Here is a 13344-nt window from a genome sequence, read left to right on the forward strand (position 1 = left end):
TGAGCTAAACCAACCGTATATGCATCAATTAACTTGTTAAATACACTTTATGATGATAATGATCCATCAGTAGGGTGACATTGGTAGTAAGATACTAGTGCAAGGTTAGAAAAATAGGAAATATGATTAGATATATGCTTAAAGGCCCTCAAATCTAGAATCTTAGTATTTTCCCTATTGGTATACATTAAATAGGCAATCAAGGTATCACTATAAACTAAAAAAGTCACAAATTTGGAATTTGGGATGTTACATATTGAGGAGTCTTCTATAGAAGGAATCATAGACACTTCTTAATTGGTATATTAATTTGATACATCTTGGTACGTAGAGACCTACCCTTTTCTTATGTGATGAAGGTGACTAGCAATTAATTTGGAATAACGCAGATCAAGATTTGTAGCATATAATGTAAATCCTCGTTCGAGGATATAGTGAATTTCTTTACTGCTGAGAAGAGGCACCAATTATAAATGTTAGAAATTTTGTAGGTTATGCAGGGAAACCCATAGACAAGAATGTTTTGTTACTCCTTAACTCGATATATACACCTCTAGTAACTATCTTGATATGACATGACAAATGGGTACAAATGTGAAAAAGAGTTTTGAGCAATTAAACATGTCTATGAGAGAGAGGAAGCTTACCTTGGACTTTATAGGTTTGCTCGTGTCTTAGGGGGAGAAAAAGGAAATTTAATGGCTTTGTGTGTGGGGAGGGAGAGAAATTTGACAATTGCATGCATGGATTGAAATCTCGAGCCCTATCGTGCGGTACCGACGAAAAATTTCATTCTGCCAACGAACTTGCACTGGCACAACACCGACATAGGGGTTCCGCCGGGAGACGCCTCGGCTCAGCGACGCCTCAGCGAGCGGGCAGCGCACGCCTCGGGTCGCGCGCGCCTCGGTTGCGCGCGCCCCCATCATGATTTTTGTTTTGTTTTTTTTAAACTTAGGGCTTAATGAGATTTTAATATTCAATTCCTAGTTATAGTTGGGGATAATTTAAATAGACTTTATTAAAATCCATAAAAATATCTTATTATTTTTTAAAAATATTTTATTTTTTATTTTTAAATATTTAGATTAAATTTTTTATTTTAGTTAATATATTTTATATTTTAAAAATACCAAAACTATACCGGCATGGTACGATACAGTACCGAAACTGTATCGTTCCGGTCCGAGATCGAAACCTCAGTGTGACTCAATATTTTAAACCTTGGTTGCATGGAGAGGTGTCTAGTTCATGTCGTTGGAAAAGGAAGATGGAAACAACCTTGAGGTTGCTCACGTCTAGAGATAGGGAGGGGAAAGGCTCAAATTGAGGGGCATGGGGAAGAGGAAACACTATGAAGGGATTGCAAGGAGGGAATGCAATAGCTGAATATGGTTGTATCCAAGGTTTGAAATTTTGAGTCGTATCGCGCGATACGGTCAAAATTTCTCGTTTCGTCGACTCATCGACACCGGCACATCATCGGCACCAGCGATTCCGACGGGGAGACGTCGTGCGGCTACGACGACGCCTCTGGAGGCGTCGCGCGGCCTCGACGATGCCTCCGGAGGCGCCGCCTGAGCTCGGCGACGCCACTGGAGGCGTCGCGCGGGCCTGGCGATGCCTCCGCACGCGATCGAGGCACTGTAGTCGCGACTCATGATTTTTTTTTTTTGGTTTTTAACTTAGGGTTTAATTGAGATTTAATAATCAATTCCTAGCTATAGTTGGGGATAATTTAAATAGACTTTATTAAAATCTATAAAATTATTTTATTATTTTTTAAAAAATATTTTATTTTTAAATATTTAGATTAAATTTTTTATTTTAATTAATATATTTTATATTTTAAAAATACTGAAACTATACTGGCATGGTATGAAACTGTATCATTCCGGTCTGGGATCGAAACCTCAGCACGGCTCGATATTTTAAACCTTGGTTGTATCTATTAATGTCAATTGGTTCAGGCCTTTACCTAGCATAGTCTAAACGATGCCCAAAAAATAGAGCCATGCTGTGCCAAACTCGACCTAGACTAAAGGCAAACTAGATGACTTAGCTTACGTGCTAGGTCAAGTGTAACCCCATGTTGAACTAGGCCCACGCTAGGGTTAGGGTAAGGTTATTTGTAAAAAGACTAACATAAGTCTTGATCTTAAATAAAATGACTAGTTTAGGGCTATTTGATTAAGAGAAATGATACACTACATGAAAACCCAACATGAAAACGCAGCATGATACACTACACTACATGGATGTGGGACCCAGATCTATAGTGTATCATGCTGTGTTTTCATGCTGCGTTTTCATGTAGTTTATCATTTCTCTTTGATTAATGTTAGCCTAAAATACCATATTAACCTCACAACATTCTAAATATTTCCTAAAATTTCCCTATAAATACTCTCGAATTGCACCCCTCATCCCTTGTGCAAATAACTCACATTCTCTCAATTCATAATTCATCATGCCTCATTCTCTCAACTCATTCTCGTTAGTTTTCTTACTAATCTTTCGATTTTATTGTTTTATTATTTAGTTTATAATAATCTCCCTATTTAATGCTCATAATTGCTCATGGGGGTGCCACTAACGTTGTAAGTATTTCTCCACCTTGACAATGCATCTTTTCACATCAAGATAAAATCATTTTTAAAATTTTTATTAATGCATTAAATTTATTAAAAATATATTTCATTAATCTTTTTTAAAATTTATATTAGGATATAATGAAACATTGTAGTTGTGGTTCTAATGCTAGACAACATGAACCATCCCGCTCTAGAGCTAGAACTATTGGATCTTCTTAGGTCTATGAGTACACATCTCAACTTATTTTGTATTTGTATTATTTGGAGATCCAACAAACTTTACCTAGTGGCTAGGTCGGTGTATCCCCTTTGGTGTTGCTGCTTAAGTTGGCATGGGGGTATGACTTGAAGGCTACAATTACCAATAGGTCCCATAGAGTCAATGACAACCTTTTCCTCATCGTCATGTCGAAGAAATTGTGGCAAGTGTCAAAGTGAGAGATGAGCTTGAGGCTACTCACAGAGTAGATCAGGATAGGAGCCTCTTCAAATAACGTTAACATAATGTAAACTGTAATCATAAACATTACACCCAACTTTAGGATCAATGTAACATCATCTTTAGAGATTGTGAAGAAAGAGCATAGTGCAAGAGTTATAAGAAAGTTCTTACTTGCAAATCTTCTAGTGGAATCAACCTCCTTAATCACCACATAAAGTTATAAGATACTAGGATAACTAAAGGTCATTACTAGTGGAGAGCTTGCGAACCTCATATTTTAAAATGAGGAAGTGAGAAAAGATATCATAAAATTTATTATGATATCTGCATAACCATTTTCATTGGTTGACTCAAGTCACTTTTGAATATTTTTGTGAGACATTAACAACCTCAATGTAGAATAGTATCTAGGACCATAGTGCATCTTGACGTAATAAAAATATTCCATGAGGTAAATTAATAAAAATTTAATTAATATTTTTGTATCTTAAAAATATAAAAGAACACTAACTTCTATATTTTTGGATCAGTTGTCATAATACAGTTGTGTGTGTGTGTGTGTGTATGAATCCAGATAGATTTATTTAGTTATCACTCTCTAACACATAATTTAAAAATAGAGGATTAAATTTTAAAAGAAAATATGTCCTAATGTATTGTATAGGGTGAACTCAACTTAATTTATGGTAAAATAATGTTCAGTATTGACTCATTAGAACATAATGATCGATATATGTTAGGAATCCGTGTAACATATTAGAAATTTTTTATTCTTGTACAAACAAACTTTTGGTTGTGTAGCTCAACCTCACAACTAATGCTTCATGCATTATGCACCATTAGTGATTTGTTTAAAAATTATACACATGATAACCTATTTCATAAAATTATCATTGTAGAAAATTTAAAAAAAATATTATTCTAATGTTTCTGATACTATTTATAAAACCATTATTTTAGAGCATACAATTAAATATATAGGTTATAATACTATAATCGAATACTATGAAAATTTAGAATTAGAAAATCATAAAAAATATAAAAATCAGATATATATTAAATGAAATGTATTCAATGAGCCACAACCTCCGGTACCATCTTCTTGAGGAAGTTAGGGCACAATGCTTATATTTTATAGGAGCTGTAGTTGTGCTGGTGCTCTTTCAAGTCAACCAAATGGAGTCTCAGAAGTTGAACTTCACAGTGAGGTAAACAAACTTAATTTCTACCTAACTTCTTTAAATAATTTAGAAAATTACAAAGACTTAAATTATTAAAGTGATGGGAAAGACATGCATTTATATACCTTAGCTTAGTTGAAATTGTTTGTGATGTACTAATATGAATATACCTAAAAATTAGGCTGAAAATATTCCATAAATCATGGGATCATAATTCTATAAATTATGGGATATGATAGCGTAGCTAGTTTCCATTAAAAGGCTGGTTGTTTATTTTTTAGAGAAGTTTATTGAGTTTTTTTTTTGATAAGGGGTTAGGATTCCATGTATTGGATATGTTTTTGAGTTAATATTTTTTCAATTTTTGACATGGTATCAGAGCCGAAACTTGATGATTTAGTATTAGTACTAGTTATCCTTTTATTTTCCATCATCCTTAAGTTATATTTCCCTCATCGATGAATCTTTTGTACTTCAAAACTTGATTTGTTTCCTTGCATCATTTTTGATCACTACTCTTTATTGTTATTTTCCCTCTCTTTTCGTCATCACACATTGTTTCTTTCATTGCATCCTCCGTACATGTATTATCATCTCTACCTTTCATCATTTTGTTCCACCACCACCATTATTCTCAGAACCTAACTATTTTATTTCACTACCACCACCTATCACTCATTATTTCCTTCATCACATCCTCTGCACATCAATTGTCATCTCCATCGCTTCCCTGCTTACTTATACCGACCTTCATATTTGGATTATTTTCTCTAGTCTTCATTGGTGGTTTATTTTTGTTGTTTGCTTTCATTGTCTATTTCCCCTTTTACTAACCTTCATAGTTGGATTTTTCTTTTTCTAATCTTTATTATTGGTATTTATATTGCTTGGCTTTCATTGCCAATTTTTTTCTATTGCTTTTTCCAAACTTTCATAGGTGAATTCCTTTCTCTACTTTATCATTGGTGGTTAATCTTTGTTGGTCGGCCTTGATTGTTGATTGTTTTTTCTATTATCTTTTACCAACCTTCATAACCGGATTCCTTTTTCTAGTCTTCATTGTTGGCATTTTGTCTTTGTTAGACAAACTTGATTGTTGATTTTTCTTAACAATTTTTTAGTTCGTTTTGATTTATAAAATTGTTAGAAGTTGTGGAAACAATTGCTACAACATAGTCAGCTAAATCAAGAAGTTAAGATATCTTATTAGTAACCTTAACAAGCTTTTAAGTACTTGTTCATTGGTATACTTGGGATAAAGATTTAGGGAAGATGACTGGACTTGCTAAAGAACAGATGAGCTTTTTTATCTTGAAATGTCGGGTTATTCCACAACTCAAAATGGGTGTAAGTGTTATTATCCTCCATTAAATAAGTTTTATGTGTTTGTGGACATTACTGAACCTTACCTTATTTTCAAGGGGAGAATTCAAATACTGGAAGATGGATACTTCTTGCTTCATCTATCATTACTTCCAATGTCTAATCAATATTTGAGGCAATGCCAAATATGTTGTTTCTAATTATCAATAGAAAGTTATAAGGCAAGGTTGGCCAAGGGCTACACTCAAACCTATGAAATTGATATGTAGTGGGTTTTTTGCGCTAGTTGCAAAAGTGAATACTTTTAGAATTCTACTATCATTAGCAGTTAATAATAATTAGAAGTCACAATAGTTTAATGTCGAAAATAGTTTTTTTACAAAGAACTAAAGGTTATATGGAGGTCCCATTAGGATATGGAAATAGTTTAGATGCTTATACTATATGTAAATTGTAAAAGGCTTTGTGTGGATTTAAGCAATCACTATAGGTATGGTTTGATAGATTTATGAGAATTATAATTGGCATGGGATATAAACAAAATCAAGGGGATCCCACATTGTTTACTAAATAATTTTCTTGAGGGGTAGTGACAATGCTCTTAGTGTGTGTATTTGGTAATATAATTGTGATAGGAAATGATGATAAGAAGATAATCTCTAAGTTCTAAATTAATGTTTGGTGAAGGAGTTTAAAACCAAAGTATTAGGATGATTGAAATACTTTCTTGAGATTGAGGTGGCTCATTTTAAGAAGTGTATTTTTATTTTTCAACAAAAATATATTATAGATCTCCTAAAAAATAGGCAAGACAATAAGCAAAATTATAGCTACTTCAATAGACCCAAAGCTCATACTTAGAATGATAAAGGAAGATATTGCAGTAGATAAGAAAATGTATAAATATCTGGTAGGAAAACTTATTTACTTTACGATTGGATGTAGCATACGTAGTTAGTGTGATTAATCAATTTATGCATGACCCTAAAGAAGCTTAATTACAAGCAACTTACCAAGTATTATAGTATCTTAAAAAAAAACTAGAAAAGGAAATATTCTATTTAAAAGAAATGGAAGTTTGGTGCTATAGGCATATATGTTGGGTTAATGGTCGATAGGAAGTTAACCACTAGATATTACACCTTTCTTGGTGGTAACTTCGTGACATGAAGAGCAAGAAACAAAATGTGGTAGCATGGTCTAGTGCAGAGGCAATATTCTGAGCAATGATTGAAGGTGTTTATGAACTAGTTTGCTTTTGAAGATCATCTTAGAAGTGGGATGACATGATGAGACTTTATTGTGATAATAAATAAGCAATTAACATAGCTCCCAATTTGATACAACATGATTGAATAAACACATTATAATTAACAAACACTTTATCAAGGAGAAACTAGAGAGCAGGTTGATTTGTACTTCTTACGTGTCTATACTTGGACAACTTGTAGTTATACTTATTAAAGGAGGGTTAAGTAGGCCAGTATTTTATTATATACAAGCTGGGAATCTATTCACCAACTTAAGGGTGATTGTGGGAAAATATATTTTGTAACTATAAAAATCCCTAAAAATTAATCTAAAAATATTTCATAAATAATGAGATCATGATTCCATAAATTATGGGATATGATAGCATAGCTAGTCTCCATAAAAGGTTGTTTAGGTTTTTTAGAAAAGTGTGTATGAATTTTTTTAGAATTTTATTAAAAAGTCTCTTATTTTATAAAAAATAAGTTGTGTTATCAATCTGAAAAAAATTATTAGGATCCTATGTAATGGATAATTTTTTAAGTTATTATTATTTTTCATTTTTTAACACTAATCATTTAAGGGGAGCCTTAGCATAATAATAAAGTTGTTACCATGTGACCTTGAGGTCACGAGTTTGAGTAGCGAAAATAGTCTCTTGCAAAATGCAAGACAAGACTGCGTACAATAAACCCAATGTGATTCGACTTTTTCCTGGGATCCCGCATTGACGGGAGCTTCGTGCATCGGGCTGCCCCTTTTGACACAATCATTCCTATGTCTATAGTTGCATTTGATTTGTATTTTAGTGTAGATAATAGATGGTGGACAAGAATAAAAGTTGCTTAAAGGAGGATGCCTTAGAGATATGTGTATGTTTTAAAGATTGGTTGGATGTAGAGGAGCACCTACAAGATAAAGGCGAGATCTTAACATTGACCACATAGCTCAACAAAACTTACCCTAGTGTATCAAAATTAAGATGTAATATTGTAAGTAATGATGTAAATATCAAAATTTTAATTAATAAAATTACATATATATATTTATCCATTTTATTCTATTTTTATAATATTTTTCTTTTTTTCTATTTTCTTATTGTTCTATTTTCTTTTTCTATTTTATGAATTTATTATTTTACTAAAACAATATGTTTAGTATTTTACAAATTTTTGACAGCCCTAAGCTAGCGCAAGCATAGGTCATCTAGGTTTGGACCTTTGCTAGGTTGGAGAGTGTGATGTCATGGACTGTGACCAACACAAACTGTGAGGTGGCATACCGGATTGACCAGGTTTATGTTGTGTTTAACTTAGCCATGGTCTGTTGACAACACCCCTAGTTGTATATAGCAACAATTTAAAAGCCCTCTAGAAGTTCAAAATGTTCCTAGATTGTAACATTTAAAAAATCCCTAACTTTTTAGAGATTTTAAAAAGTCCTCTTAAACCCACAACATTCTGACTCTCTTCCTTTTTCATTCAGTCTTGTGCTCGTATTTGTGGTATTTTATTCAAACATTTGTTAGCATATCAAAATATTCAAACAAACATGATAGTGAAATTATAAAATAAACAAGAAAATACAAGATAATGAAGAAAAAAATCTAAAGCAAGGGAAAAGGATGAACAAGAAGATGTCAGGCACTTCATTTAATGGAAATTATCCTCTTGACGAAAATGGTGTCATAGTATTTGCATATGAAACCATTTGGAAATTATCTCATGATTGTCAATAGTTGTTGATGATAAATATATACATGGGTAAATAGAAAATGCATAGGCCAACAAGTGACTACTAGGGCAAGTCTTATTTCTAAATTTTTTTATTTTTCATATTTGATAAATAAATGCCTTCTTTTGTATTTCATATTATTATATATATACATATGCATGTCCATTTTCCAACTTTCCAACTTCTAACTAAGCATTGCCCAACAGTTTATCTTATCATTAGGTAGCATGTATCACTTGTGTTGAGTTCTATGCTGCCTGTATCAAGCTTGACATTCCGCTCTTCCTTTGCATCATGCGATATAGCCAAAATGTCAACTATCACCAGTGCTAGTGATGTATGTCTTGACATGTTGGAACAATGTCTGGCTTGTATAGTCAATATGGGACAATATTTATATTCATTATTTTGGCATTAAACAACTGTTTTATTGCTGAAGTAATCCATAGAACTTAGAGAGGTTTTAGGTGATAACTGGTATTCTATAACTCAAGGCTCTAGTGGTTCCAGTCCCAATGTCACCTCATGCTACTTTGGTATACAATTCTGTTGTTTTCCTTTTTTGTTGGAAAAAGATTTGGGTAATAGCAATGATGTAAAAGTAGCTTTTATTCATAATGAATGAAGATTCATGTAATAAATGTCCTCTCTCTTTGTGCTCCTCTGGCTTTGCACTTGTGTGAAGTGTTGATTGTGTATGATAATGTTACATATTGTTGTTTGGTTATCTCAGAGCATCTTTTGCAAGAAACTTTGTTCTCTACTTTATATGCAAACTTTTATATCTAAAGTGTGTCCTGCAAATGTAAATACAGATCCTAATTTTGTGATTTTCAAACTGTCTTCTTAGGTAGAACTAACCTTATCTTCAATATACAGGTTGATATATTTAGAGGTTTTACGCTGCCAGATGCTCCATCATTTGGACAAGTTTTTGGAGGACAGCTAATTGGACAGGCATGCTCTCAGGAATTTCCCTCCTCAAATCTGCTATATGGAGAAATATTTGATATTTGATTCTTTTTGATAATAGAATATGATAAGCTTTATGTGCATGTACGATTACTTTGATGTACATATAACTTAGGCGATATACAATCAGTCACCTAGGAAATTCTTGAGGATAGCTCTGGGGCAGTAAGCCTCCTAGAGTTGAGATGTTTGTTGAGTCCTTTACAGGATACTACAAAATATCCTTTTGGGTTATTGGACACTCATGGTGGTAGGAGGGGAGACAAGGCTTTTATAGAGAAGGGAAGGGAAAAGAAGTGTTACTATGATTAGAGAAGAGGGGTAGTGGGCCATGTCAATTGGATTGAATACCCTCACAATGAGAGTACTTCTCATTATATAGAACAAGTTAGAGATTTAGTGGTCTAGGTTGATTCCTAGTAATTATATGTCTAAATAAGGAAATTGCAGCTATACTTTTAGGGTGCGTTTGGTTCAAGTTATCATGCATAACCTTAGTTATGTCATTATTAGGTAATCACATAATCAAGATTATGGGATATAAAATATAATCTAATATTGTTTGGTTTAACTTATTTATTTGGAGAGAATAAAACATAACTAGTTTAATATTTATTATATTATCTTTGATTCAATTTATTTTAGAATAAATTAAATTAAATTAATAATATTAATATTAATAATATTAATGATGATAATAAATTAATAATATATAAAATAATAAATAAAATTTATTTATAATTTTTAAAATTTAAAATAAATATATATATATTTTAATAAAATAATTCGTTAAAATAATTATTTTAATAAAATAATTTATTAAATTAATAAATATAATTCATTAATTTATTGTTAAATTAATAAATATAATTAATAATATATAAAATAAATAAATATAATTTATTTATATTTTTTTTAAAATTTAAAATAAATTTATATATATTTTAATAAAATAATTTGTTAAAATAATTATTTTAATAAAATAATTTATTAAATTAATAAATATAATTTTTTAAATTTATAAGTATTTAAATTTAAATTTATTGAATTAATTAACTCAGTTTCAATTAGGTTTTACTGTACATTTTAATTAACTTAATTTTAAAATCGAAAAGTAATCATGAAAAAAATTTTCGTTAACCTCCTGAATTGCAGAAAATCTTAGGCTGCTAAGGTAATCACATTCCGGGTTTATAATCCATTTGTTGACGTTTTGCTGATGTGGCGGTGATGTCGCATTACTTGGGAATCGTTGATAACCTGAACCAAATAAGGTTATCGTTGATAACCTTGGACAGATAACCAAGGTTATCAACGATAACTTCCAACTAAACGCCCCCTTAATTACAATATATTTATAGCTATAACATTAATAAGGAAGTTACAACTATTACAATATATTTACAACTATTAATGAAGGCTAGATATATGTTGGGCTGGATATATGCTGTCACCCCCCTCAAATTGATGTTGGCCGATCAAGAAGCATCAATTTGCCCAGTAGAAATTGATGACGTTGTTGTGTCAAGGCCTTAGTAAATATATTAGCTATCTGGAGGTCAATGGAAATATGAGGAAGAGAAATAATATGAGTGTCGAAGGCTTCATGAATAGAGTAATAGTCCACCTCAATATGCTTAGTACGCTTATGGTAAATAGGATTAGCAGCAATTTGAATGACACTAGTGTTATTAGCGTGAAGCGGAGTAGGAGTAAACTAAGAGAAGCCAAGCTCGGCTAGAAGGCTATGAAGCTAGACAATCTTAGAACAAGCAACAGAGATAGCATGATATTCAGATTCCGTAGAAGATTTAGAAACACATCTTGCTTCTTGCTCCTCCAAGAAATCAAGGAATTACCAAGAAACATGCACCAACCCGTGACAGATCAGTGAGGATCAGGACATCCAACCCAATTAGCGTCACATAGGCAGTAAGATGAGAGGAGAACCAGTTGGAAAGAAGAATCCACAACAAGATGTCTGATGAAGATATCGAATGAGTTGATGAACAATAGCTAAATGTAGATGACGGGGATTTATCATGAATTGACTAACTTGCTGAATAACAAAGGAAATATCCGAGTAACAGTCAAATAGTTCAAACTGCCCACCAATCGACGAAATAAAGTAGGATCAGAAATAAATTCACCCTCCTCACAATGGTACTTTGTGTTTACCTTGAGTGGAGTATCTACAAAAGAAGTATCTTTGAGACCAACTAAATTAAGCAAATCTTATGTGTACTTATGTTGATGCGAAAAAAATACCAGATTCAGAATCAGTATGAACTTCCAAACCCGAGAAATAAGTAAGAGGACCGAGATCCTTCATACGAAATGAGGCTTGAAGATGCCGTAGCAAATGAGCAATTAAGATAGAATCGAGCTTAGTGATAACATTATCATCAACATAAACTAGGAGAATGACAATACCAGTAGATGTCTTGCAAAGAAATAAAGATGAATCATATTGACTCTGCTTGAATGAAAATTGGAGCAAAGTGGATCTAAATTTATCAAACCATGCCTGAGGAGCTTGTTTTAACCCATATATAGATTGCTTCAACTTATAAACATCCAAAGAAGAGGAGAAAGACAAGCTCGGTTGTAGAACCATGTATATCTCTTCTTTGAGATCACCATGAAGAAATGCATTCTTAACATCCATCTGTGAAGTGGCCAACCTTGTGAAGCAGTAATTGAAATGACCATTCGAACTGTTGTCATCTTGGTAACCGGAGCAAAAATCTCATTACAATTGATGCCATACTCTTGTTTGTTACCCAGGGCAACCAACCGTGCCTCATAGCGATCTAGAGTACCATTAGGACGGAGCTTGATGGAGTAGGCCGATTTACAACCAATGACTTTAACATTTGTAGGACAAGGAATTATATCCTAGGTGTGATTGTCCATAAGAGCTTGAAGTTCTTCCTTCATTGCCATACGCCAACAATCATGTTTAGCAACCTCTGAATAACATGAAGGAATAAGAATAGTAGACAAAGTAGTATGAAGAGATGTATGAGAAAATTCGTACCAATCAGGTGGACAGGTGATTCTAGAAGAGTGCCATGGAATGACATTTGAGGGATGATTGTCTGTGGAGGAAGGAGGTGGAACAGGCTCAAATGTCGGGTCAAGCTTAGAAAGCTGTAAAGTTGGACGCTATTATTGTTGATACACAAAGCTAGGCTTGAATCAGTCAAAGGTAGTAGGTACCTCATCAAAACTAGGAAGGATAGATGGCTCTGGCGAAGATTCAGCAGGAGTAGAAAAGAAATATTAATTTTCAAAGAAAACAATATGATGAGAAATACGAAACTTGGTAGAACATGGATCATAGCAAACATAACCCTTGTGTGAAGTATTATAGCCCATAAACACGCATTTAACAGATTGAGCAGAAAGTTGCATTCATGAGGTGGCAAATGAACAAAGCAAACACAACCAAAAGTATATATGGCAAGATAGTTAGGATGCTTATGAAAAAATGAAAATATGGAGATTTAAAGTTTAAGACACATGAAGGCAAGCAATTAATTAAATAAACTATTGTACATAAGGCCTCAACTCAGAATTTAGATGGAACAAAAGATTCAAGCAATAAAGTTTGAACATCTAACAAATGTCGGTTCTTACGTTCGCAACACCATTTGGCTGAGCTATATAAGGACAAGAGTGTTTGAAAACAATGCCTTTTATTGGAGAAAATCATGAAATTCATGAGACATATATTTGCCACCAGAATCAGATATTAACACTTTGATTTTTGAAGAAAATTGAGTCTCAATATAGGCTACAAATGTTTGAAAGACAGAAAAAACCTCAGATTTAGAACGAAGAA

The 13344-nt window shown here is 32.7% G+C and overlaps 1 protein-coding gene across 1 annotated transcript in view; it reads left to right on the forward strand.

Moving 5' to 3' along the window:
* Positions 1 to 13344, forward strand: part of LOC141835989 (acyl-CoA hydrolase 2-like) — a 58008-nt gene that overhangs the window by 9327 nt on the left and 35337 nt on the right. Inside the window, exon 7 of the mRNA XM_074723407.1 lies at positions 9405 to 9482. Within this exon, the coding sequence (XP_074579508.1) occupies positions 9405 to 9482 (78 nt within the window). The remainder of the gene's footprint in view (positions 1 to 9404; positions 9483 to 13344) is intronic.

The sequence above is a fragment of the Curcuma longa genome, chromosome 10 (genome assembly GCF_044706935.1).
Source record: "Curcuma longa cultivar G26 ecotype Majalengka, Jawa Barat chromosome 10, ITB_CL_G26_1.1, whole genome shotgun sequence".
NCBI classification, from domain to species: domain Eukaryota; kingdom Viridiplantae; phylum Streptophyta; class Magnoliopsida; order Zingiberales; family Zingiberaceae; genus Curcuma; species Curcuma longa.